Source organism: Rhincodon typus, chromosome 19 (genome assembly GCF_021869965.1).
Source record: "Rhincodon typus isolate 14 chromosome 19, sRhiTyp1.1, whole genome shotgun sequence".
Classification (NCBI taxonomy): Eukaryota; Metazoa; Chordata; class Chondrichthyes; order Orectolobiformes; family Rhincodontidae; genus Rhincodon; species Rhincodon typus.
The window spans coordinates 4,665,124-4,692,988 of NC_063350.1; the positions used below are offsets into that span (position 1 = coordinate 4,665,124).

The 27,865-nt window shown below is 43.3% G+C and overlaps 1 protein-coding gene across 2 annotated transcripts in view; it reads left to right on the plus strand.

Annotated features, from left to right (window-relative positions):
• The window catches only part of LOC109911837 (death-inducer obliterator 1-like), a 101,804-nt gene extending 85,455 nt beyond the window's left edge, over positions 1-16,349 (plus strand). For both annotated transcript variants that reach the window (XM_048608280.1, XM_048608281.1), the window contains exons 15-16: positions 1,392-1,587; positions 12,398-16,349. In XM_048608280.1, the coding sequence (XP_048464237.1) occupies positions 1,392-1,587; positions 12,398-14,769 (2,568 nt within the window). In that variant the 3' untranslated portion in view covers positions 14,770-16,349. The remainder of the gene's footprint in view (positions 1-1,391; positions 1,588-12,397) is intronic.
• Positions 16,350-27,865: the final 11,516 nt, after the last annotated feature.

Here is a 27,865-nt window from a genome sequence, read left to right on the forward strand (position 1 = left end):
TTCCTGTTCCTCTGATGCTGCTCGGCCTGCTGTGTTCATCCAGCTCTACACCTTGTTATCTCAGATTCGCCAGCGTCTGCAGTTCCCACTGTCTCTGATGCATTTATATGACACTTTTTGATATGAACTGTCCCAAACCACTTCACAGGCGTATTTTAGATATTATTATATAAACTGTATTGATTCTTAGAAATTTCTGTTTCCATTCAGTTCGTTCCTTAAACAATTTGAAGTGCTTTAAAATTTTACCAGCTGGATCAAACCATGCTGAACTGATTCAGCAGTTCTGGCAGTCATCCTGCTGGGGCTATTGTGTGAGGTTATTGTGAGGCCCAGACCAGGAGCTGACCACATCAAAAGCTGTCCAGCCAGTTCATGAATATCATTTAAACTATGATTGCTGTCACTTATGGCTGGTTCATAGAATCTGTTTGCATAGAAGGCTACTGAAATTTATGACCCTTCAGCTATTAAAGATTTGCATCTCACATGTACAGAGCCATGCCCATTCAAAGGTAAGTGACTACATAAGGGACAAACTTTTTGTTGAGGCCTTCAGAAGGCTTTGGATCGCTTTATAATTGTAAGCCCAAAGCCTAAATGCAGGCGTGAAAGAAAATGTTGGTAGTTGGAGTATGCAGCTGGAAACAGAGGATGCAGTGTTGATTGAACACTGTAAGGTGAGAAATGGGATAGAGCTATTTATTTAGAACCAAATTAATCATTTTAATCAATCAGATCACTGTAGCACAAGTCTCTGGCTACAAGGTGCATGCATCTAAATTTTTCCTTACTCACCAAAATCTAGAAGTGCCTACAGGATTTTACTTGCTAAGTACTGCTTGTTATGAATGAAATAAGCAACTGATTGACGTTAGAGAGCAGGTAATGAGGAAAGGCTTTAAATTAATTCATGCAGTTATCCAGCCCAGTTTAGATGAGGATCTTAAAGTTTTTAGCTCCTGAAACTCTGCAGTGCACATTTTGTATAGGCAAACATTGTTAGTAAAAAGTTTGGACAAATTTATATGTAGTTGAAAAATATGTTAAAGGATTTGACTTTCCAAGGCACACATGCTGGCAGTGCAACCTGATAAGAACATTGCTCAGCATGACACACTCCTGTGTGTGTGTCCAAGCGGAGTTTGTCAGGCAAGGCACTGGAATTGAGGGACAGATCAGTCATAATCTCAATGAATGGTGGAACAGGCTTGAAGGGCAGGATGGTGGTCTCTTGTTCCTCTGGTCCTAGAATCTTGTATGAGATTGTTGAGATTTGGGCGACAAGGGATTCCTTGGGGCGATGGGGCTACTTGTTAGTTCTAGCCCAGCTTTTGTTTTAAAGTTTGTTTCTCCCTTTTTGTTTCTGTTCCTTACCATGGCGAATGCAGGAGGTCTGTCTAATTCGATTTCACCCAGCCACGGAGGAAGAGGAAGTCACCTACATCTCGCTGTATTCCTACTTCAACAGCCGGGGACGTTTCGGCGTGGTGGCAAATAATGCCAGGCACATCAAGGACCTCTATCTAATTCCGCTTGCTGCTAATGACCCGATTCACTCCAAATTATTACCTTTTGAGGGCCCAGGTAAGAGCAGATTATTTAGACACATGAATAGCAAAATGCAAGTTGAACAATAACTAAAACAGTCATAGTTGACCTGCTAACACAGCTATATTCAGAACACACCCACACTGTACTGACAAAACTACATGGTATACCCATATGTCACTTGAAAATGACAACAGTTTTTCAGGGTGAAATTGCCCGTTTAAAGGCATTTTCTCCTGTTTTCCATTTCCAAGAGTTCTTTTACATTTGTGAGAACTCGGTCCCTTTCTTTCCACAGTTTGAGGGAGCCTGTTATACTCTATGCTCCTCTTCTCTCAGCATCTGGGGGAAGCTAGGTTGAATGCCATTAAAACTGACTGACTGAGTGAGTATATTGTAAATCTGATTTGAAGGATGGGAGCGGAGGTGTCACGTACAGAAATGATGAAGCCTCAACTCTTCACTTGTTTGTTCTATATTCCTTCTAACAGTACTGATGGATTATCTTAGGAACTATCTAGAGGGAACCGATGCAGTTCCCCATGTGTTTTGGCATTTTATAGACTAATATTTAAGCCATTAACATGTAAATAGCATCTTCCCAGTTGCACGCAGTTATGTGCAAAATCTATAAATCATGCACTTGCACAATTACGTGATCACAATTGATAGTACAGCAGTTAAAGGATTGAACAATCTAGAAGTCACCATTTGGTATTGTGACTTCCTGGGCCCACACATTTAAATGAGTTCTGTAAACGGTAAATTATAGTTACAAACTGTCGCATGATTTTATAAAATGGAAGTTTCCAGTTCCAGCTGATGCTTTCATAAGCAGTTTGCTATAGAATCTGCCTAAGTGTTTAGTGTTGTCAGTCCAGAAGAGAGTGACAATCGGCCTCCAGATATCTGTGCACATTAGAGTGAGTGCTGTTTACAATTCTTAAGGACTTAAAGAAATACATTAGAATAAGCAGTCTTAATTTCAAGAGTTTGATTTTTTTTTTGGCTGATACGGAAACAACTGGAGCAGCTTCATGATCTAAAGGTGAGTCTATTCAATTTGAAATGTCTGTCACGTATGTGACAGCCAACATTCCTGGTAGAGGTGAGCAGAGATGTAATTTAGTGCCCAGTTGCCTCATGTTTCAGTTTATACTTACGTTAGCTTTGAAAAATTACTTTATATATATATTTACACAAAAAAAGCAAGGCTTTTTCCCCAGATGTTCCGTCATTTTATAGCTTTCCCAGTACAGGACTTGTGACTTGTCACTGTGTCATAAACTTTTTTCAGATCTTTTTAACACCAAGACTGTTCATAGGACTTTCATTTAAATGATAAATTACCTGACTCTAGCACAGTGCAAATTCAGTAGAAGTAGACTCAATTATGACAGACTCATTGATATTAATTGCACTTCCCCTTGAGGCAGCGGAGTATTAGAGTCTGCTCAGAACAACAGCTAGAATACTCGATTTCACACTTGTCTTTTGCATTTATTTTAAAAACTGAAATTCCTTAAGATTTTTATTCATTTCCCATGTGTACATACTATTTTGTCTCAAGTATCACCTTGAAAAGTAGGCAAAAGTATAATTTTGGTGTTACTTGGAGGTGAAAAGTTCATGGTAATTTTAACTCTTTCTGCATCAGAGAATGCTTATTCAGCTTCGCTGTGCGCATTTAGGGTTTTTTTAGTGTCTGTGGAGCCGACTTTTTAACCATCTGGTAGTTTGATATGCTCACCTGTATATTGTGTGTACAGTTTTTTTTTGTTTTCAGTATTGTAACTTTGTTTTATTATTATTAATAAAGTTATTTCCAGAACATTGCAATTGGGATTCTTGAGTTTGAAGTGTTAAGTGAGGTTCAGTGCCTGGCTCCATTTGGCATTCAATGGGTTTGAATCCCAGACTTTTGCAGCGTTTAAAGTTCAGTGCCTCATAACACGGGCGTGCGATTCAGTAACTGGCGCCATGATAGGATTGATGTAGTTTGAAGACTGCATATTCTTTCTTTGCAGCATTTGATATGGGGGGAGACTGCTGTGTGCTTCACCTCTGCAGTGCTCGATGCAAAGTTTTTCATTGATCATAGTGAATGTGGATTCAGGGTCTGGAGGTAACCGTTCACGACCTGTACTTAACACCTGGGAGGTTCACTCCTGACTCATATTCATTTCACTTGCAATATCTGTTTCTGAAATTAAATTCCAGAAAGTTCCCATTGATACCACTTTCGAATATTAACTTTAATGCATAAATTACAACAAAATGATACATTAATAAGGTATCATTTTTGTTCTTGTATTCTGTTCCATTTTCTGCCTCCTATTTTAATTTTCTCTACAACTCTATAACTATTATTCCCTGATCATCAAAACTCCTGCCAATTTACCCTTTCTCTTCTGTTATTTGCTGATACTGCATTATTTGCTTACTTCTGAATCAAATTCAAAATTGGTAAAACTTGTCCCTTCAGGTTAGTTCATTAAGTTCGGTTCAGGTGAGACTCTAACTAGGAGGCTGGTGCTGTGCAATTGAAAATGGCACTCTGTCATTCATAGTGCTATAACAAGCTTTTATATCCCATTGGCTGTGATCTGTTCCATTATCCATAGGCTGTTGAGTGAAACTAGACTACATGTGGTAGCTTTGAGCAGTGCTTTACCCCTTCCCTTGTTGAAATAACACATGAATATTTGGGAAATGACTTAAGCCCACCCTGCTTGGTCCTTTTAGAGCACTCACCTACCAACTTTCTCAAAATGAATGGTCTTTGGTACCAATTCAAACTGTCAATTTGTTACTTTAAACATTAAGGTATTACTGTAACAGACCAGTGGTTTGTTTTACACAATAATTTGTGATTGCCTTTGTGTTCTTGAGTTGAGAGTACCCCTTGCAATGCAAAACTGCACCGCAGATATTCAACGTTGACCAATGTAGGATGGAACTGAAGTCACATGTAGCAATTGTCCCTTTTTAAAAGGTAATTAGAATTTTACAACCTACCACAGCTTTCATGATCATATTAGGTGCCAGCAAAATTCAATTTTACAGTTTAAACATGCTTTTTTTAGAAGTCATGACAATTAAATTACCCTGTACAGTACCAAAGCATCAGAAATAATCACAATGAGGGTGTTTGTTTCCATGCCTTTTTTTTGAACTTTGTGCTTCTCATGAGAATTAGCAGTAAAATACAGAATTGAATTTGTATGGCAATCTTGGGTAAAGATCTTAAGCTTTGCCTTAATTTATATCCTTTTAAAATTGAGGATTGTCTTGTCACAAGCAGGGAATTGCTTTTAACTTGAGGTTGGTATTATGTAGACAAATGCAACAGCTAGTCTGCATACAGCATGATCCTACAAATAGAAAAAATAAATGATCACTTAATCTGTTGGTTTAATGAGAATTCTGAATGGAATACAAGGAGAACACATTGCTCTTCAAATATATCCACCTGAACCAATAGAATAGATAGAACTGGATTTCAGTTTTGACATGTCATTCAAATCAATGCAACACTTCCTCGCTGCACTGGAATATTAACCAAGATTAGTGCTCAAGGTCTGCAGTAGGATTTGAAGCAGCAAATTTTGTGGACAAGAGCTCTGCTGAGGCGAGCTGACATGCACAGGATCAGATGTTTTTGACCTCTTTTTAAGAATCAGCATCAGAGATAGTTCATTTGGTTTTCTTTTACCACTGGGTTTTTTCATTATAATGGACGTTCACATATTTTAAATCTGTAGTTTTTAAACCAGCATTTTCTGCAGCTGGTTTTAAGTTTCAAAAGCAATTTTTTTTTACTAGTATCTTAATTTATAATATGTAGATCTCTTGAGCATACAAATTAGCAGTAAGCAGCAAAGTAATTCTAGGTTGTTGTCATTAGTAGGTTTATTGTAAATTTGAAAACAGGACGGACATATTTTTGGTTCATTTGAGTTAACTCTCCAAGCCTAGACAGAAAATAGAATCCACCATACTGATGGATTCTTGCTGCATGATAAACTTTGCAGAGTAGTTTCAAATAACCACGCATGCAATTTGGAAGCTTGGGTTCCATGGATTTTCAAACCCACTCAATGATTACAGATGTGAAGGATTCAAAAACAAAGGGTGTAGGTCCAAAATGACTGAATTGAAGATATCAGACAGGACTTATTTTCCATCCAAGTGAGAGACGTCGTTGTGAAAGAGCTTACAAAAATGGTCAGTGAAGCAGACTTTGAACAGTTTCCAAAAGTGCATACAGGATGAGTTATTGAAAAAGATTTTTCCACCTCACTAAAACTTCATGTCTCAGAACCCATCATTCTTCTAAATTAACATTAATCATGGTATATAAAATCAAATTTAATCAGCTAAATAAAGTAGATTTAAAAGGTAAGTGCTTAGAAATTAACCCACTACCTTCCTCAGCCCCATTATCGTCAAAATCTGAATCCATTGCTTCACATCGAAGCTTGGCTTCTCTGAATAGTTCTGTTCCAACCCACCACGAGTAAATCCATGCAAGATGGCTGCAAACTGGACTGTCTCCATTTCCCCACCCACATGTTCATGAGATTGTTTGTTTGTTTGTTTGTTTGTTTGTTTGTTTGTTTGTTTGTTTGCAGTGGGAGAGGGAGTTATCCTATGATGATGTGATTGAGTAGAATAGACCTATATCCTCTGGGATTTAAAATAATTTGGAAATGCTAAAAATTCTTAAGAGTAGGTGCTGAGAGGTGGAGAGTCCCATATTAGAAGAGACATTGGGATGTTTCTCAGTCCAATTTGAGGCGAAGAATTTCTACGTCTGCAGAGCTGCAGATGTTTGGTAGTTATGTACATTCAAATGGATATGTTTTTGGACTTTAATGGATATGGGGATTGGTTGGGAAAGTGGAATTAAGGTTGAGGTTCGTTATAAGACCATACAATGTAGGAAAAGATGGTTACTAAGCTATCAAATCTGTTCCACCATTCAGAGATAATGGCTGATCTGATAATCCTCAACTCTACTTCCCTGCCTTTTCCCCATAATCCTTGATTCCCTGACTTATTGAAAATCATCCTAGCTCAGCCTTGAATGTACTTAACAGATCAAACTCTGTAGCCCTCTGCAGTAGAGTTCCACAGATTCACTACTCTCGGAAGAAATTCCTCATCTCTGTATTAAATGGATGATCCCTTATCCTGTGATTTATGTCCTGTGGTCCTAGACTATCCCACAAAAAGAAACCATCTTTCTGCATCAAGTCCCCAAGAACCTTGTAAGCCTCAATAATCTCTCCTGTTGTTCTTCTAAACTCCAATGAGTATAGGCCCAACCTACCAACCTCTCCTCCATTAAAAACAGATTCCTGCATACCCAGGATTAACCTATTGAACCTAATTCTGGACAACCTCCAGTACATCTAAGAGCAGTAGGCCATTCAGCCCATGATGTCTTCTCGTCTCCTCAATTATTTCACAGTCAATGAGATTGATCTAAGTTTAGTTATTGCTTTGTATAGTTTTAGCAAGACTTCCCTGTTTTTATACTCCCTGCTGATGAAATGTTGGCCTTTATTTCAAGTGTTTTCCCGATTTCATGCTGAACTTGAGTGCTAGCTTTTTGTGGTTCATGCACAAGGATCCCCAAATCTTTCTATGCAGCAGCTTTGAGTAGTGTGTCTCTAGTTAAATAATAACCAGCTCCTGTATTTTTCCTGCCAAAGTGCATAATTTCTCAATACCTCATTATATTCCATCTGCTAGGTCTTTGCCTACTCACTTAACCCGTCTCTGACCATCTATAGGCTCAGCATATTCTCACTGCTTACCTACCAATTTATTTTTGAGTCATCCACATACTTGTTGAGGAAAATGAATGTTCCATTATCCACTCATTAATATTTGTTCTAAGTAATTGTGTCCTCAGCACTAATCCCTGTGGCACTCCATTAGGACCTTATTAAATGACAGCACTGGGCGACACTTATTGCCATTGTGATGGATGTTCCTCATCAATTCCCTGCTTACAAGCTGCCCTGTCTTTTACCTATCTTCTCCACCATCCCCATCCCCATCCCGTCAGGTTCCCTGTTCCCTTGCTGGTCGCGCGATCGTTTTGGCGCCTGTTTCTGTTACTGGAATTCTCTGCCACCTTTCTTCCATCTTCCCCACCTGCTTACAGAAATAGCTCTTCAATCATTGCATCCTTGGATTTCCTTTTCCATGGTATTCTTCGGTGAAATCGCTAGAGGGCCTCCTTATACCTGTGAGACATTAGAACAGTACAGGTTGGAGTTGGATATCCATCTTGTGTGGGTTCCTTGAATTGGAGACTGGGTTAGGACCGGAACGCGCGACCTAAAGGGGAGGAAAGAAGATCATAGAATCATAGACCAGTAACAACTTTCCCATGACTGTGGCTAAAACCTGGAAAGTAAAATAATCTGGGGTTTTAGAGAAAGTGAGCCTAATCGAATAGTATATCTCTTCACCACGCTTCAATAAAAGAGCCCGTGCCTTGGGCTCAGCGAGCTGAATTGTATTGGTCTGAGATATGCATAGCCTGCTACCCGTTGGAAATAGACGTTGTTAGCTGCTGGTGGTGTGCATCCATCCGATGAGTGGGTGTGATGGTCTCAAAGCCCTGGGAAAGGAGTTCTTGGCAGCAGTTCACCCAGGGATCAGGCAGTGGTCACTGCGAGTGGCTGGAGAGAGCCGAAGCTGCCTGCTGCTCTGCGAGCTTTCGCCGAGAATGAAGCCCCGGGGCGGCACGGTGGTTCAGTCGTTAGCACTGCTGCCTCACAGCCCCAGGTTCGATTCCACCCTCGGGTGACTGTTTGTGTGGAGTTTGTACATTCTCCCTGTGTCTGCGTGGGTTTCCTTCAGGTGCTCCGGTTTCCTCCCATAGACCAAAGATGTGCAGGCTAGGTGGATTGGCCATGCTAAATTGACCGTAGTGTTCAGGGATGTGTCGATTAGGGGGATTAGCCATGGGAAATGCAGAGTTACAGGGATAGGGTGGGATGCTCTTTGGAGGATCGGTGTGAACTTGTTGGGCCGAATGGCCTGTTCCTACACTAGGAATTCTATGATGTTTCTATGATTCTAAATGGTACCAAGATTCGGTTGTGCTGAGAGCCTTTCAGTTACCGGAGATAGCAAGAACTGCCGATGCTGGAGGCAGAGTCAACACAGTGTGGAGCTGGAGGAACACAGGTCAGGCAGCATCAGAGGAGCAGGAAAGTCGACGTTTCGACTTCATCATCAGACCTTTCGTCAGAACTGGGCTTCAGTTACCGGAAGCTAGTTGGTCAGTGTAAGTAAGACAGAGGGTTGAGGATAAATGGCCATTGAAGAAGGCGGTAACACTGGACTCGGAGAGAGAGACGGGGAAAACTAGCGAGAAGGAGCGACTCCCGGTCGATGTTTTTGCTGTTTCCTGTCAGACTCGAAGCTGTAGGATGAGCGGCGGATTTTGAATAGTTCTTGTGTGAATGTTTGAGAGGAGCTGTTTGTGCTTATGCGTTCACTTCGCATCACTCGGAATCACCACACCTTTCACTCCCCTGAATTTTATTTCCCCATGTCCCGCAAATCACGTTATCCCCATAAATACTTGACCGGTCGCTGTTTGTAATGGAACACGTCTGTCAATGTATTTATGGGAGCTGGGTGCCGCTGGCTGGACCGGTGTTTATGACCCATCCCTAGTTGCCCTTCAGATGGTGCTGGTGCCTACCGCCTTGAGCTGTTTGATGAAGTAGGGACAGCCACAGTGCTGTCTCTGAGGGAGAGCTCCAGGACTGAGACCCAGAAATCACGATTAACCGGATAAAAATACTTGACCCTCCCGGGTTTTTGTTTTGGCCATTAACTTTCTCAAAAAAAGATTAAAAAGAGCAATTTAATTCTAACCGCTTTACATAAATGTTCTGTTCTGCAGAATAGTTTGTGTCCGCGTGAAGCTCGTGTCCCGTCCAAAACACTTTCACCTTTACTGAAAAATAAAACTGGTAAACTCTGAATGTAATCGGGTTCTCCAGTAACCAGCTTCAATTGTACAACAACTTGAGATTGGAGGGAGTTGCCCGGAGAAAGATGTTCCGTTTTGGTATTGGTCCTCTTCAGAGCGCATTTGTACCGAGGGTCCCAGTCACAGCCTGGCCTTTCAGCGGCCAGGTAGGCAGCCTAACCAGGTACTGTTTCGCTTTTAATCTTTTATAAAGCGTAGTGACAGAGGAGCAGTTGGTTGCTGGATCGGAGTTCTCAGAAATGGACGTTGTTCTGTGCGTTTCCTAGTTTGTAAAACCCCAACCCGCTGCAAAATGTTCACTTGCAGGAATCCTCGGTCACGGGGTGGAGCGAGTATTTGGTGTGAAGGTTTGACTGGGGTGGGGGGTGGCTGACTTCAGATGTCTTCCTTCCTCTACTTGTTGTTAGGATATTGATTTATACCCGTCGCTCACCGCTGTTCCACCCCGGGGTTTAGGGTGGGAGGGAAGCATAGGGCTCACCAGGGTGATCGTGGAGGGAGAGAGAGAGATCCCTGTTTAATTCTCTTCCTTCTTGTGGCGTTTCTCTCAGTCTGTCCCCTTGGCATCAGTGAGCTCGGTCCAGCATCCGGGAAGGGAGATGCTGCATCCTGTCGGTTGTGTCACGGGAGTATTTACTTGTGTGTTGTTTGGATTTGACTATACGAGCTTTGGTAGTCTTGCTGTAACTGTAGAGATGGACTTGGCGCTGTGTTAACGCTCTGTCTTACCTAGCGGCGGCAGGTGGCAATTTCTGGGGGTAACTTGCTTTAGGAGGAGGCAGTGATGGTGGTCTGTGTGTGAGTGATGTCAGAGCTCCCTCACAGACAGACTGTTCAGGCTGATGCTCAGGGACAAGATGCAGGAAGTACTGAAACAACTCATTAAAATACACGTGAGATTACCAATATTTGAAGTAGAGGCTGCTCTCAGCCAGGAGACGTGTTACCGCCGTTTGTGAGAGTTTACTGTGCTCTGGTTGGCTGCCGCGTTTCCCTACTTTACAACAAATCTGTCCCCCCTTGCATCATCTTTAAAAACAAAGATTGTGAAACATCTTGAGGCCAGAAGTAAATGGGCGCTCAGTCTCCCGGTTAAACCCTTCATACATTAGTAATGTAGAGTCTAGGCAGTGAATTCAGTCACTCAGCAGCCAAGTTATTTCGGAACAGTCCGTCGTGTCGCGGGATGATGTCCGACTGAGGCTCCTTGATGCACTATCTGTGAAGACCGGTTTGAATTCACTCGACTCCGGATTGAAGTTTACCCGGACTCGGATTTGGCACGGGTTTGAAATGGGAGGGAGCAACTGAAGAGCATCCCTTTGTCTTCTATTTATTTGGAGTTTCCATTTACACCAGATAGGAATCAACAGTGCCCAAGGACGCCACAGATTCCCACTTGGGTTTAAGGAGGCTCGAAACAAGCCTTCTGTTTAAATCTGAGAGATTGCAGATACTGGAGTCAGAGACAACAGCGTGGAGCTGGAAGAACCCAGCCGGCCAGGCAGCATCGGAGAAACAGGAAAGTTGACGTTCGGGTCGGGACCCTTCAGACATTTCTGAAACGGCAGCGTTCCTGCTCCTCTTATTCTGCCTGGCCCGCTGGGTTCTTCCAGCTCCGTACTGTGTTATCTTCTGTTTTAATCTGGTTATTTATATCAGTCATTAATTCGGTTTGAAAGGTGTAAGCCTATATTATGTTGTTATCCCAGCTACAGACGGCAGCTCCTGTACTGATACCTGGAGCATTCTGTCAATGGTACCGATGAGGAATGGAAACCGCTCGGATTGCAGTAGTTGGAAAGACTGTATAATCCCAGTTTTTAGGGATGACCCGCAACTCCGTCTTTCACAAGAAAGAGGCCCCTCCCCATCACTGCACTATTTCTTTACCCAACATTTCACACTCGAGAGCCCCCCCCCCCCCAATCACACTTTCTCCCTCCCTCCTCCCATCCGTCCCGTTCCCCCCCCCCCCCCCATCCATTCCCCCCCCCTGTTCCCCTTCCCCCCCATGATTACTTTCCCCCCCATGATTACTTTCCCCCATCACTCTTCTCTTGCCCCCCTCCCAGAATCACATTCTCTCTCACCTAACTTTCTAGTTCTTTCTTTTCTCTTGTCCCATAAAGCTCGTGGATGTGGGTCTTGAGTTGGAGTGGGCTCTAGGTTCCGTGCCCCCTTTGTACTAGGGGCTTGTGGTACGTTCAATTTGGGAAATCTCTATCATCTGCGATAGGGATTAAGGCCCAGTCAGTGACTGGGGCTTCAACCAAACTTTACTATCGCCCCGTCGACCCAGGCCCCTTACCCCTCAACCAATCCTTCTACCTCCTACCCCTAATTCCCCTCAGACCTCTGATCCCTGCGCTACCCATCTGCCCTCACCTCTACCCTTCAGCCTCTACTGCTCAGCCTCCTGTCTTTGCCCTTTACCCCCTCAGGCTCCTGCCCTTCACCTCTGCCCTACACACCTTGCCCTTCTGCATCCTACCACCCCAGCCCCTCCGCTACCCCTTTGTCTCCACTCTTTACATTCCAGACACATCCTCTGTAGCCCTCACTCCTTGCGCTTGGCCCTTAGCCCTAAGCCTCTGACCACTGCGCCCCCGCCCCCCCCCCCCCACACACACACACACACACACACACACACACACTCACTCACTCACTCACTCACTCACTCACTCACTCACTCACTCACTAACTGAATTGTTCTCCCAGGTCAGACTGGTCTCGGAGTGGAGCTGCCGCCTGCTATGTGGGTATTGAAGTTGGTGAGGTCTCTTTACTAACCGGTTCTCTCTCTCTCTCTTTCAGGTTTGGAGAAGAACCGCCCGAACCTCATCCTGGGCTTGGTGATCCGGCAGAAAGGGAAACGCCGCCCTTTGGAGCCGGAGCCGGAGCCTGAGCCCGAGCCCGAGCGGGGGGACAGTGCCCCGGCCGAGGAGAAGAGGAGCCGGCTCGCTGCCCCGGAGGACTACCCCGTACCCTCGGTGCCAGCGAGTAGGGAGGGCAAGGCTGGTAGGGGCCTGTATGGAGAGGGGGCAGGGGCTGGTACCCCTCCGGGCTCTCCCCCGCCTGAAGCTGAGTCGGACGCGGCTCCGGCTGCCGCCAAAGCCGCTCCCCCGCCGCCAGCACCGGGTAAGGTGGCTAATCCCCTGCAGCACATCCTCCAGACTCTCTTCGGGGGCAAGAAGAGTTTCGAGAAATCGAAGGAGCCCAGCCCGGAGCCCGAATCCCAGGCAGCAGCCCCCCTCCTGGACCCGATCGTGCAGCAGTTCGGCCAGCTCCAGGAAGACAAGCCCCCTGAGCCTGAGGATGATGACAACCGGCCGTACGACCCAGAGGAGGAGTACAAGCCCGAGGCGGACACCCCATACGACCCGGCCGACGAGACCATCCTGGAGGAGGCGATGGTGCCAATGGCCGGAGAGGCGGCTGCTGGCGAGGCCAGGGCCAAGGGCATCGAGCTCGGGCCCGAGTTGTACCTGAGCTCCTCGCTGCAGGAGCAGCAGAAGATGCTGGAGAGCCTGAACCAGCAGATCGAGGAGCAGACCCGCCAGGTGGAGGAACAGGAGGAAGCCCTGAGGCAGCAGAGAGCGGCGGTCGGTGTCTCCATGGCTTGTTTCTCCGTCTCGGATGCTCTGATGTCTCCTCCGCCCAAAGCCTCCTCCTTCAAAGCCGAGCTCTTTGAGGTGCCCGAGCCTGGTGTGGGGCAGCTGCCAGGCCTGGAGCCTGTTGCCCCCTCTGGTCTCTCCCAGATGATTGACCAGAGCAGGGACCCTCGCCAGGCTGCCGTCCGGAGGCTGGCCCCTGGCCGAGCGCCCGGGGAAGCTGCAGCCCTCACGGTCGATCAGCCCGCAGCCACCGCGCCTTTCAACAGCCCAAGGCTCCAGGAGATGGCTCCCCAAGAGCTCCGTGGCCCAGGCCAGCTCCCCGGAGAGGGGCCCACCCCCAATCAGCCAACGCACTGGGCCAATGAGGAGCCCAGGGCCACTGCGGAGGCCCTTCAGCCCCCCTTGTCCCAGGAACCAGCCCCTGGGCCGGGTGGCCTCTCCCAGCCTTTCCCCTTAGTGGAACAGGTTCATTTCCCAGCTCCCCAGCCTGCTCCCAAAGGCCTATTACCCACCCCCATCCTACCTTCCCTCCTAGGTCCCTCTTACCCTGGGGATCGGCCTGCCTTCCCCTCTCCTCCACGGGGCTCCCAATCGTTTGGCAACTCTCAGGAGAACTTCCACCCGGGGAACATGCAGCAGCCCCTGGGACCTTTCCCAAATTTCCAACATCCCAACAACAGCCAACACCTCCCCAGGAAAGGCTCGGATTTTATCCGGGAGCCAGGACCCGCTTTTCAAAGCCCCAAACCCCTGCCCCTGTTCCCTAGGGGGGCTCCTACTCCTCGGTATCGCTTCCCAGGCCAGACCCCTATCCCAGGTTTCAATCAGGTCCCCCATCCCATGGGCAACCAGTCCCCCCATCCCATGGGCAACCAGTCCCCCCATCCCATAGGAAACCAATCCCCCCATCCCATGGGAAACCAGTCCCCAGCGCAGCAAGAGTTGCTCCCGGCTCCTGGCTCGGGCCTGAAGGGCTCAGACTCGGAGAGATTGGGATCGGCTCAAGCTCCTGGCCCAGATTCCCGGGACCGGGAGAGATCCCGGCCATACCCCGGCAGGGGGCGAGACGGCCGGGTGGAACGGCCTGAGAACCGTTACCCAGCCGAGCGGTTCCGCAGGGGAGAGGAGAGACGGAGAGACCGGGATCGGGAATACGGGCGCCCCTGGGAGCGAGAACGTGGCCGAGCGTGGAACCGGGACTGGGAGCGAAACAGGGAGAGGGAGAGGAACAGGAGCCGGGAGAGAGAGCACGACCGGGACAGGTACCGGAGGAGGGAACGGGAGCGGGGCCGAGACAGAGAGCGGAGCAGAGACAAGGAGAGAGAGCGCGGCAGAGAGAAAGACCATGACCGAACTAAAGAGAAGGAGCGGCGAGAGGGCAGCGGGAAAACCAGCGAGCAGGACAAGGAGAGGGAGCGGCGAGAGAACAGCAGCAAGAGCAGCGAACAGGAGAAAGAGAAGGGCCGAGAGGGCAGGAACAGCGAGCAGGAGAAAGAGAGGGAGAGTGAGGACAGTAAGAAAGCAGCAGCAGACAGCGCTACTGCCGCCTCCAACACCAAAGCAGCATCGTGAGGCTATCAGCACGGGCATTTGTTACGGTTCGGACACTCAGAGACTGGCCGGAGAGGGGCAGAAACTGGACAGTGTCCTCCTCTCTGCTCCGCACCTCTTCCCTCAATGCACGGTCCTGTAAAGTCTGCGGCTGACTTCAATCCAAAACCAATTGCCATGTTGTAATCGGGGCGAATTCTGTCGCACGCAGTTCTCTTTCATGTTTCTGATATGAGCCCCGACCCGACCCGACCCGACCCGACCCTCAAGCAAAGGCTGGTTAAAACTGCACTGGCCCAGTGACATTGACCACAGACACAGCAATGAAGCAGAGCCGCTGGGTGCTCTCCTTGCTGTGGGGTGGGGGGTTGTCGCCATTCCCTCCCCCGGGCAGGGGATACCAGTCTTTAATCCGACCCCAGTTCGGCTGTCTCATTAACTGCAGCTAGTTCAATGGAAACCAGTAAGGTGTTGGGCAGAATCAACAGCCCCCGTGCGGAGAGGCACAGGGTCAGTGTTTCACATCAATGACTTGACCATTCATTGAGCCACTCACCCGGTCCCTCTTCATCAGGAGCTGTTGACTCTCTTCAGCGTGTTTTGATTCCTGAAACAAAATTTAAACTTGTGGGTTTCAGTTTGCGAGCCGCAGATTAGGTTGAAACGTGCGTTTTTTCTAAAACCTCAGGAGTGTCCGAGCGAATAATTCGGCGCGGATTCTGAATGAAATGTTGACGCTGTTTAATTGATGGAAAGTTGGGGGGGGGGGGGGGTGGGGGGGGGCGGTGCGGTTTATGGGGTTCTCCAGATCCACGAGAGGGACGCGGAAATTCGGGGGAGAGCCAGCTTTGTCGTTGTAATATAGTTTCTTTTCTAATTCACTGATCAATTTTTGTAAGGACTTCACAGTGTAACCATGAACTACATGTGTCTATCCTGGTTGCAGGCAGACAATTCCTGAATCCCGACCTTCCCGCCATAATCCTGGCGGGATTCCCCCCCCTGTCCCGGACGATCATCTAAATTTAAGGAATTCTTGTTTCTGTTTTGTATTTCTGCCTAAAAAAACTAGACTGCACCTAAAAGAGAAGCTCAGGTAAAGACAGAAAGTTATGTGTGTAGCGACAGTGCACCAAGTGTAGGTCGTTACTTTTATCAACAAGTAAAAGCCTGCGAAGAAATTCAAACTTTCGCAGTTTGTCCGCCGACAGGAATCTCCCAAATCCCGGGATTTTGTGTTGGGAGTGGGGTTCTATCCTCCTTCTACTATCACTTGGATGTCTACATTCTCCAGATCATTATCCAATATTGTACACCAAGGGCGAGTTATCACCCGTATGCAAAAAGTACACCCCCCCCCCCAACTTTAATATTTACCGAATATTTCTGTTGTACCACTAACTTTTCTAATCTTGTATAGTTTGGAGTGAGTCACTGATTCAGTCGCGGAGCTCAAAGTGCATTTACCTGCATTGTTTTTTTTTGTAATGGTATGTGTTACCGAAACCAACAGACTTTATCACTGGATATGAACCGGATTTGATTTGCTTAAGGGGGAAAACGAAATTGTACAGTACGATTAAAACAAAAAAGAATCAAGAAAAAAAAACGGCTGGTGTCTGATTTCACCTGGAGACAGAATTGGGAGTTGGTTGTGTTAAATTCAGGTCCTTTTCCAGTGCAGCTCCATGGCCATCTGCCCAAGAACCTGGTACCATTGGACCAATCCAGTGTCAACTCCATGAAGGGAGAAGATTCTGGATGCTGACGGAGGTAAATAGATTAGGGCAGGTGGTCAGTATGCTCCACCAAGAGACTGGAGGAGATATTGTGGGAGCGAACTCCAAAGGAGTTTAATTTTTTTACCATTGCAAAAACCCAGAGTCTCCTCATTGCTGACTTTTAAGGTGATAAACTCACAACTGTCTACATAATGCATTTCTAATGCCCTTGTTTCACCTCACTTAGTCTCCCAAAATCTCTCTGAAGTCTTTTTGTATCCTCCTCAAATTTCCCCTCTTTGTCAACCTCAAAATTGAAAATATTATACTTGTTTGCCACATCCATTAATCTAGATTGTGAACGGCTGAGGCCCAAGCACTGATCCATGTAGTACCCTACTGGTCACAACCTGCCAAGCTGAGATTAACCACTAATTGCTACTCTGTTTTCCTAACCAATCCACATCACCAATATCCCTATATGGGACCTTTCTGACAATCCAAATACACTACGTTCATTGGTTGTCTCTTAATCTGCTGGGCTAAGAGCATCTCAAAAAGAAAATCGCAGGTTTGTCAACGTTGCTTAGCCTTTCATAAATCAAGTTGACTCTGTCCAATCAGATCATTATTTGCTAAGTGTCTAGTTATCATATAGAGTTTTATGTAGCACAGAAACAGACTCTTCGGTCCAACTTATGGGTACCAACCAGGCATTCCAATCTGACTTTGGCCCATATCCCTCTAAATGCTTACTATTCATATACCTGTCCAGATGCTTTTAAATGTTGTAATTGTACCAGCCTACACCACTTCCTCTGGCAGTCCATTCCATACACGCACCACCTGTGTGAAAAAAGTTACCCCTCAGGTCCTTTCTAACTGTTTCCCCTCTCACCTTAAACCTATGCCCCCTAGTTTTGGACTCACCCACCCTAGGTAAAAAGACCCTGGCCGTTCACCCTAACTATGCCATCATGATTTTATAAACCTCTATAAGGTCTCCCCTCAGCCTCAGATGCTCCAGGGAAAAGGAGCCCCAGCCCATCAATCCTCTCTATAAACTCAAACTCTCCAGTATTTTATAATAGATCTAGTATTTTAGGAGGGTCTTGTGGCACAGTGATAGTGATCCCCAGTTTCAAGTCCCACCTGCTCCAGAGATACATCATAACATCTCTGAACAGATTGAATAAAAGAATAACTGGATCTAGCAATTTCTTTACTACTGGTATCAGGCTAATATTATTGCTTCCTCCTTTGTTTCTTCAATAGTGTAGCTATGTTTGCAACCTTCTAGAATCTATAGAATTTTGAAAGATGGTCAGCAACACATTTACTGTCACTGAAGCCACCTCTCAGTACATGGATGCAGATCATAGGCCTGAGATATGTCAACTTTCAGCCCCATTGATTTATCCAGTATCACTTTCTTGCTACACTTGCTTTCCTCATTCTCATTAGCCTCTTGGACCTAAATTATTTCTGGGAGATTTCTTGTATCTTCCTTTGAAAATAGACACAAAGTAACTACTTCTTTGCAATTTTCTATTGTAAAATTCATCTCTGCCTATTATAAACACACACTTGTCTTTGCTAATTGTATCCCTTTTATATAGCTATACAAGCTTTTACAGTTCATTTCTCTGATTCTTGTATCATATCTTTTTCCCTCCTTAGCAGTTTCTTTGTCCTATAAGACCATAGACTGGAGGAGTAGAGTTATGCCATTCAATGAGATCATGTGTGATTTGGTAATCCTCAACTCCACTTACCTGCCTTTTCTCATAACCCTCGATGCCCTTACTGGTCTATCTCAGCTTAAATATAATTAATAAACCAGCTTCAAAAGACCTCTGCAGTGAAGGATTCCACAGATTTACCACCATCTCTGACAAAATAGAATATCCCTCATCCACCCTTACTCTGCAATTATGACCGGACCTCCTAGACTCTCCCACAAGGGGAAACCATCTTTTGTGCACTGTCAAGCCCGTAAAGAATCTGGTATGTTTCAATGAGGCAGCCTCACATTCTAAATTTCAATGAGTATAAACCCCACGTGTTCAACTTCTCATAAGAAAATCCCTTCATACCCAGGATCAACATTGTGAACCTTTTGTGTACTGCATCTAATGCCAATACATCTTTCCTTAGATAAGGGAACCAAAACCATTCACACTCTTCCATGTGTGGTCTGACCAGTGTTTTTTTTTACAAGATCTCTCTATTTTTATGTTCCATTCCCTTTGACCTAAAAGCAAATAGGTAACTTGACTTCCATCTGCTGAAGTTGTATGCTAGCTTCTTGTGATTCATGCATTAGGGTCCTCAAGTTCTTAAGTGTCGTAGCTATCTTAACTTCCTTGGTTAACCATGGTCAGTTTATACCCTTCATGAGAATCCTGCTCCTACACTAGAATATATCTTTACTGTGAATCATAAGCTGTTTTCTTAAATATCTACAATTGTTCCTCAATTGTCTTTTCTGCTAAATTCCTTTTCCAGTCCAATGCAACCAACTCTGCTCTCATCCTTTGCAATTAACCTTATTTAATTTTAACACAGTTGTTTCCAACCTAAGCTTCTGACTCAGAACGGAATATTAAATTCTACTATGTTATGGTCACTGTTCTGTAGGGGAATTTTTACTCTGGATATCATTTATTAAACTTGTTTCATTGCACCTTACCAAATCCAAAATAACCTGACCGTGGTTGGATCCACAACATATTGTTCTTGGAAATTGCTCCAAGTACACATTCTAAATTATTTCTCATGGTTACCTTTACCAATTTGATTTTCCCAATCTACATGAAGATTAAAGTCACCCATGATTAATGTATTCCTATTTTTACATGCCCTCATTATATGCTGATTTCTCTTTGTCCTACAGTACAGCCATTGCTGAGGTGAATAAAGACTGCTACTACCATTGTCTTCTTCACTCTATTCTACATAATCCAATCTGAGATTAATCCTTGTTCTCATACTTGTTCAACTTTGTACTAACAAAGCTACCTCACAACTCTTCCCTTTCTGTTTGACCTTTTATGTCCCTGAATATTTAGTACCCAGCTATGATTTTTTTGTAACCATTCTCTCCAAAATGCCAAAACATCAGACTCATTAACCTTTATGTGTGCTGTGAATTCATTTATTAGTTTCATAAACTGTGTGCATTTACATAAAAAGGTATTAAGATTTCCCTAGTTGAATTAAACAAATTCTCCCAATCCACGGGTTTGATTTGGCAACTTTACATACCTCCTTTGATCTTTTACAATATTTAACTTCCTTTTTGTGTTTAATGGAATATATGTTTGTTTAAAACCACACATTAATACTTTAAATACTAGCCATTGCCTGTCTATGTTCATGCCTTTTTATGTATTTTCTCAGTCAACCACAGCCAACTTACTCCTCATAACACCCTCTGTTTAGATTTAATTCCTTAGTTTCAGCTTGAAGTGCGTGGTTTCTAAACTTAATGGAAAATTCTATTGTATGGCCACTTTGTGAAATTATAAACCAGAAAGCTGGTTTGTTTTGAATGTAATTATTATGATGAACCAGTTATCAATTTAATTTTGAATTCTCTTAATTTCCATAGCTCCTTGTAAAAGAGAAATTTTACAAACTTTCACATTTATTGGCTGAGATCTGTTTTTTAAAAAAAAATGGCACCTGGATACTCATACCTGCAGATTGACCCTTCTACATTGGATGAGGAAGATAAGCCCATCAGAAATAGGAACAGCAGTAGGCCATTCAGCCCCTTGAGCCTGCTCTGCTACTCAACAGAATCATGGCTGATCCCATAGTCCTCATGTACACTTTCCTGCCCTTTTCCCCATAACCCCTGATTCCCCTACTGATCAAAAATCTATCAAAATCAGATAGGAGGAATAGGAGTAGGTAATTCAGCTCCTTGAGCCTGTTCCACCATTCAATAAGATTATGCCTGATCTGTGGCCAAACTCCATATGCCTGTCTTGGGCCCATATCCCTTGAAACCCTTGCTTAATAAAAAAATTGTCTATCTCAGATTTAAATTTAACAATTGAATTTGCATTGACTGCTGTTTAGGACTCTGCTCCACACCTCTCTGTGGTAAGGAGTTCCAAAGACACTCAACCTTCTGAGAGAAGAAATTCCTCCCTAACTGTCTCTTAAATTGGCACCCCTTAAATCTGAGGCTATGGCCTCTGATCTTAGTCTCTCCCATGAGGGGAAACTTCCTGTCTGTATTTGCCCTGTCAAGCCCCTTAAGAATCTCATGTTTCAATGAGATCAGCTCTCTTTCTTCTAAACTCCAAAAATTATTTTCTAATCAACCTTTTCAGAGATGTTATCTCACACCTCTGGAGCAGGTGGGACTTGAATGCAGGCCTAGTACCACCCCATTTAATCTTTGCTTATAAGACAATCCCTTCATACTAGGGATCATCCTAGTGAACCTTCCCTGAACTGCCTCCAATGAAATGGTATCTTTCCATAAATAAAGGGACCAAAACTGCTGTCAGTGCTCCAGATGTGGTCTCACCAGCACCTTGTACAGTTGCAGTAAGACTTCCCTACTATTATACTCCAATCCCTTTGAAATAAGCCTTCCATTAGCCTTCCTAATTACTTGTTGCACCTATGTGCTAGCTTTCTGTTTTTCATGCACAAATTGCCCAGAGTCCCTTTCTGTTGTGAATTTCTGCAGTTTCTCACCATTTATATAATATTCTGTTCTCCCTTACAAAATGAACAACTTCACATTTTTCCACACTATACTCCATTTGCCAAATTTTTGCCCACTTACTTAACTCATCAATAGCTCTCTGTAACTAATTAAACTCATAAAGCTGATTATACTGAGCATTCTAGCTGAGCTGCTCACAGGAACAAAATTGCTGGAAAAGCTCAGCAGGTCTGGCGCCATCTGTGAAGAAAAAAGAACAGAGTGAATGTTTTGGGTCCAGTAACCCTTTCTCAGAACTAAGCTGCTAATCAAATGGGCTGCCATCCATGAGAAATCGTAAGATTTCTGGGTGCAGACACACTGACATGTACATTACTTCATTCAGGCTCTTTGGTCACCGCAAATGAGTTTTTTCTGTCTCAGACTTCCATCTGAATCATGAGACTGTGTCTTTTATAACATATCATGTCATTTGTTTAGGAGATTGTGAACTGATTCTTGCACAATACAAATTAATCCAAAATCTATTCTTGGTGAAAGAGAATAAAAGTCAAGCACAATGTAATTTAGCTTAATGTGTTACCATGACACTTGGTGGTACACTTGCCTTTGACTCAGAAAGTGATGCATCCAAGACACACTCCCTGAGCTTCAAAACCAAAGCTGAAGCTTGAGAGTGCTGCTCTGTTAGAGGCGTTCTTTTTCAAATGAGACATTAAACTGAATGCCTGTCAAAGATCTCATACACCATTTTGAAGCGACAAGAAAATTATCTTTGGAGTCTTGACCAATATTTATCCCAAACTAACCACCAAGAGATTCTCAGGCTATTATCATATTACTGTTTGTGGGTGCTTTCTGTGTGCTATTTGGCTACTGTGTTTCAACAGCATTTCCCATAGAGTTTCATTGGCTGCAGAGCAGTTTGAGATATTCGGCAGTCACGAAAGGTAAAATATAAAGAGAAGGCTTTCAATCTTTGATTTCACTTCAGGTAAAGACTATTCAAGATCATGTCCTTTGAGAGGGTAATAAGAACAATGGGAAAGGATTTAATCTGATAAGCAGTGAAGAACTTGCATTCTGAAATAACCTCAGCAACCACAGGAAATCCCAAAACTCTTCACAGCTGATGAAGCATTTTGATGTGAAGGTAGACGTTTGTGGTGAATTTTAACTGCAGCATTTACCATACATAACTTTTTTTAAAAATAGAATCTGACCCCACAGAAGCAGCACACTAAACTCATTGTGCCTGTTGCAACCATTGAAACAGCTATCCAATTTTACCCACTTGCCATTTCCCCACACCTTGGAGTGCTACTAAGTCAAATATCACTCCAATTCCCTTTTGAAATGTAATATTGAATCTGCTCCCACTGCTTTTTTTGAGCTGCACATTACACGTCAGCTGTTCTCAAACAAGCCTTGGTTGTCTCTGGGTGTCCCTGAGAGAGCTGGGTCATCATCACTATATGTAGCTCTCGCAAAAACTCAAGATTGGCTTAGCTCTTACCAAGTAATGATTGGCAGCCAATGCTGTCAACATCATACCAGTAATGTGACCTGTTTGACCAACAATTCATTTACAAGATTCAACATTAAAACTTAACTGCCAAGAATTTCAATGCATTTTCACTGTTCAGAATGAATAAAGTATTATCTCGTGACTGTATGATGTTTGATGTATCATTTTTCTCACATTTTGCCTAACTTCTGGATATTGGAGCCAACCTTCTGTTTAACTTATTGGTGCAGAGGGCATGGAAGTTTCAATAGATTGAGGCTCAGGGTATGGAAACAGGGAGGACCCGGAGAATATGGGAGATGAGGTCTCAGGATTTAGGAGACAGTGAGAGTTCAAGGGATGGGAGACAGCGAAGGTCCTAGGTATGGGGGAAAGTGGGTTCCATATCTATGAATTCTCTGGTGAACACAGCACTGTTTCTTATGTGAAAGGTTGCTCTCGATCAGCATAATCTGTTTATGTGAAGCTGGATTTTCAGCAATCAGGTAGTGAAGACAAAACAGTGAGTCAACATTTCCGCCAAGTATGCCCATGTGTTTATCAAAAATGCCTCACATTGTGACAGAATTATTACAGCAGCACAAAGTTTCATGTCATGTAAGTGAAACAAAATTGCCATGAAATATAAATGCTTAATTATATGACATAGTTATCCAGAAAAAATACTCACGTTACAGGGAATACTTCAGTGACTTGGGAGGGGTCCTCAGAAAGAAAAAGGATTAGAACTTCACTAGATCAACATAACTCACTATGCAATTTTCTTTATTTTGTTCACATACATTCACTGGATGTGGGAATCATTGACAGTTTTAAACCTGTCAACAAAATGTTACTCCACTAATTAGCAACAAAGAGAGTTTGAAATGGCTGAGGTAATGAATTCTTTGCAAATGAATGTGGAATCTCTAACATAAGGCTGCATATGTTCAGGAGCTACTATGTAGAAAAATATGTGGTGGATGCTATTGGAACAATCTCGGTGTCAATTGTTAAATGTAACTCAGAGTTTGAAATCTCAGATGCAATAAAATGGATAGTAACTACCTGGTTAAAATATTACAATGTTGAGCAAATGCAATGGAAGCACAGTAGCTATGGAAGGTATGTTTAGGGCTATTGCTTCTTGTTTATGAGAGTGAGTGTCAGTTATTTTGTAAAAGCATTTTTGTTGTTATGCATGTTAGCCTATGACAATACTCTCATGCCTAGAAAATTAGTGCTTTCTATGAATGTTGTAGCTTTAAGTTTAATAGAAAGAACAGTTAGATACACTTGCCTCAATTGGTTCATAAGTCTTCAGAATTTAGCTGGACTATTTTTAAATCTCAATGGCATGACTTAATTTTGATACAACCCAGCTGCTATAACAAAAATATTATCTCTTTAACTCTTGATGTCAATAATAGTTGCCAGGACCCCTTCTATAATCAATCTCAGTAAGGAACAAGGCAATGACAACCCATTCATTACAATTATCTTTCTGAGGAATTGAGTACAAATCTGTTTTTGTTACTGCATTTACTTTTCTGTTATCTATGTAGTGTCAACCTATCAGGTTTAGTAGCAAAAAATCTCAGAACTTCAAATGCTTTGACTAGATCCAATCAAGTGATTTTCTAAAATGTATTGAATCTCTGTTTTCACTTGAGCTTTTTCAAGTTCAAATGAAAAGGATGCTGTTTTAATAGTACTGATTCCCCTTTCTCTGCGCCTTCTCTACAGCTGTAACACTATGTTCTGCACTCTGTTCTGTTACCCTGATGTACTTTGTACGGTACGATCTGCCTGTATAGCATGCAAAACAACACTTCTGACTGTATCTCAATACATGTGTCAACAATCAATCAATCAATCATGTCTGGTTAAGATTATACACCCATCATGTATCTTGACAGATTGCCTTGAGCTCCAAAAACAACCTTGCTAGATTTTCCTGCTGTCTTCTCTCTAAGTGTGCAAATATGGCATTTGATTATTTCAGAGATGGCTAAACAGAAAGGAGGGGGTTCACTGTGAACTATATACATCTCTGTCTACCTCACTCTCTTTGTCATTCTCCACTATTCTTGCCACCTGAACTTCATGTTCCCTTCTATCTTCCTCTCTATGATAATATCAATTTAACATGTTAGCGTGACATGCCCAATTCTTCTTCCTGAGACCTGGAATGCCTATCAGAAATTCACTTCACCAATCTTGTTCAACACCTTGTATGGATGATGGGACCTCCCTTTTAGGGGTTGTCTCATAAAGCCAATACCGCTATGGCGGCACAGTGGCACAGTGGCTCAGTGGTTAGCACTGCTGCCTCATAGCACCAAGGACCTGGGTTTGATTCCAGCCTCAGGTGACTGTCTGTGTGGAGTCTGCACATTCTCCCTGTGTCTGCGTTGGTTTCCTTCCACAGTCAAAGATGTGGAGGTTAGGTGGATTGGCCATGCTAAATTGCCTGTAGTGTTCAGGGATGTGTAGATTAGGTGGGTTACAAGAGGACGGGTCTGGGTGGGATGCTCTGAATTCAGTGTGGGCTTGATGGGCCAAAGGACCTGTTTCCACACTGTAGGGATTCTATGACTACAACCTTACCTTCCCCCGTCCCCCAAGTCTAAAATGTTGTAGTTTCAGCATGATTCTCTACCCAGTCTTTCCATCTTTGCTTTTGAGGTTTTTAAATGCTCCTGTGAATCTCTCCTGAAAAATGGGCACATAATTTAACACTGAGGATTCAACTTGCTGTTAGTAAAAACATTTCTTTGATCAATTTTAATGGATCTCTTATCTCATGTCCCATTGGTCAATTCAAGTGATTTAACCCAGAAGATTCATTTGTGAAATCTCTGGTCGCAAGTAACAGAAAATATTTGTCCCTGTCCAGAGGATATGAATGACAATGTGCTTTAATCGTTGCCTTGAGAGTCCAATGATATCTCTTTAAAGCTCCCTGTGTTTGTGAATGATATGACATAGACCTCTATTGCCTTATACCCAAGTTACTTGTTAGGACTTGAACAAAAAAAGAGACAAAGTTTGAACCTTGGTCTTACCGTACTTCTACAGGTCATCCATAATGAGTAAAACATTGAGTTGTTTTCACCACTACTTTAGGTGTAATTTTCCTCAAAGAAATAGCTTCCGGAAATCAAGTTTTCATATCCATAATTGTAAGAATATACTTGTGTCACATTTTTGTTTTCAGTATTGGTCTAATAACGCTCTACTGAATGATTCTTCAACAGATGTTGAAGGTGCCACTTTGATTATATGTTGAGGTTTTCCCATTATCTGTTTTACAGAACTGCTGTATGTGCTTTCTTATGAGACTTCGTAAAAATGCTGGTTTGTCAATGCTCTAGTTTTCCATATTCCTCCATGCCCCACTGTAGGAAATTTATGTAACGACCACAACCCCTCCTCACAAATATCTGGGTAGTACAACCGTATGATGATCAACCGTCCATTCCTCATCTTCAGGACTGTGACGATGTTTTCAATTGCTCATTGGAATTCAATTTTTTACAGAGTAGCTTTCTGGAACTCCTTCAGCCTCAGTGTCAATGTGGGGTGACCGCACTGATTTGCTTAACTGCAGATCAGCTTGTTGAGCCTCAATAAAGGAAGTCTTACTAAACTCTTTTTTTTGAATTATCCGTGCCCTCAAAAAAAAAGTTTCAGCGACTCTAACATCTTCTTGTGGTATTACATTGATCTCAGGGTTTGCACATTGTTTAGCCATTGCGTTGGTCACTGCACACATTGGAATAATAACAGGAACTTGTTCCTATAACTGTTCCATCTCTTTAACTTCATTCAGGATTTCTGTGATTTCAGGTGAAGGTATAACCTTTACTCCTGCTGTACCCAGGAGTAAGTCAACTCCATCCATGGGTAATTTCTAAACGATTCCACTAAGTCACATTCTAAGTGTACTTTATGAAAGGTAAGCAGTTTATGTTCTCCACTTATTATTTGGCTTTCAATGTACTTACTGGAGGAAAATAATGTCTTTCTCCAACAAATGTTTGTTTAGCCCCTGTATCCCTTAATATAGTTATGGATAATTGGTATCATTTGAAGAATCAGGAGTTACTTTTCCTTTTTGCAAAACTCCTTTATATCTCTGATCTCCCTTATTCACTTCTCCTGTGCATACAACCATGATTACCTTTTGCCTCTTAGTTATAGTTACAGTTGCCATTTGATCCATGGTGTTTTCCTTTTGTGTTCCTTTGTCAAACTCATTCAACATCCCAAAGAGACCCACAGGTTTCCCTTGCAACTTCCAACATTCTGATTGAAGGTGGCCCACCCTATTACAATGGAAATACTTGTGCCTTTGATTTTCAGCTCCACCCTCAACTCATTCCTTTCCAGTTTGAAAAACACATTTCTGGGACATTCCCTGCTGCTGTTCCCTTCTTTAGCCCGACTAACTGCCTTCTTTATATTGTCCCACCTTCTAACCTTCTTGGATTTATGTCAGTGATAGAGAAGGTTTAATTTTACATATCAGCACATAAATCATCACCCATCTCTGCTGCCTGTCGAGCAGCTAAAACCCTTTGGTCTTCAACATGAGTTCTAATTTCTGGAGGTAGTGAATTTCTAAATTCTTCAAAGAGAATAAATTCCTTCTGAGCTTTCTACTTGGTATTTTCTCCCAGTGCCGTTATCTAATGGCCAACTTTATTTTACCTCACTCTTTCAAATTCAATGTAAGTCTTCTCAAACTCTTTCTTCATAAACTTTCAAAACTTTTGCATCCATACTTCAGGAACTAACTTATACACAGTGTATGATATTGCTTCACAATGCATAGAAATTTCTTCTGACAGTGATGCATAAATCTCATTTGCTCAACCTGTCAGATTGCTCCACGGGCAAAGTGACCAATTTTCCTTTGACCATTTCATTCATTTTCTTATGTTTCCAAATGACAAAGAATATCTCCATTTCTGTTTTTTTTTAATTTTGGTAAGGTGTGTACAAATTTAAGCATTCCCATACTAGACATTAAATTATGGCTAGGTTTTTCCTCATCAGAATCTTCTTCTGTATCTGAAGCCTCTTTCTCAAATGCAACCTTCTAAGCCAATAGCCCCGTTCTGTGACAACAAGGTGCAGGGCTGGATGAACACAGCAGGCCAAGCAGCATCATAGGAGCAGAGAGGCTGAATG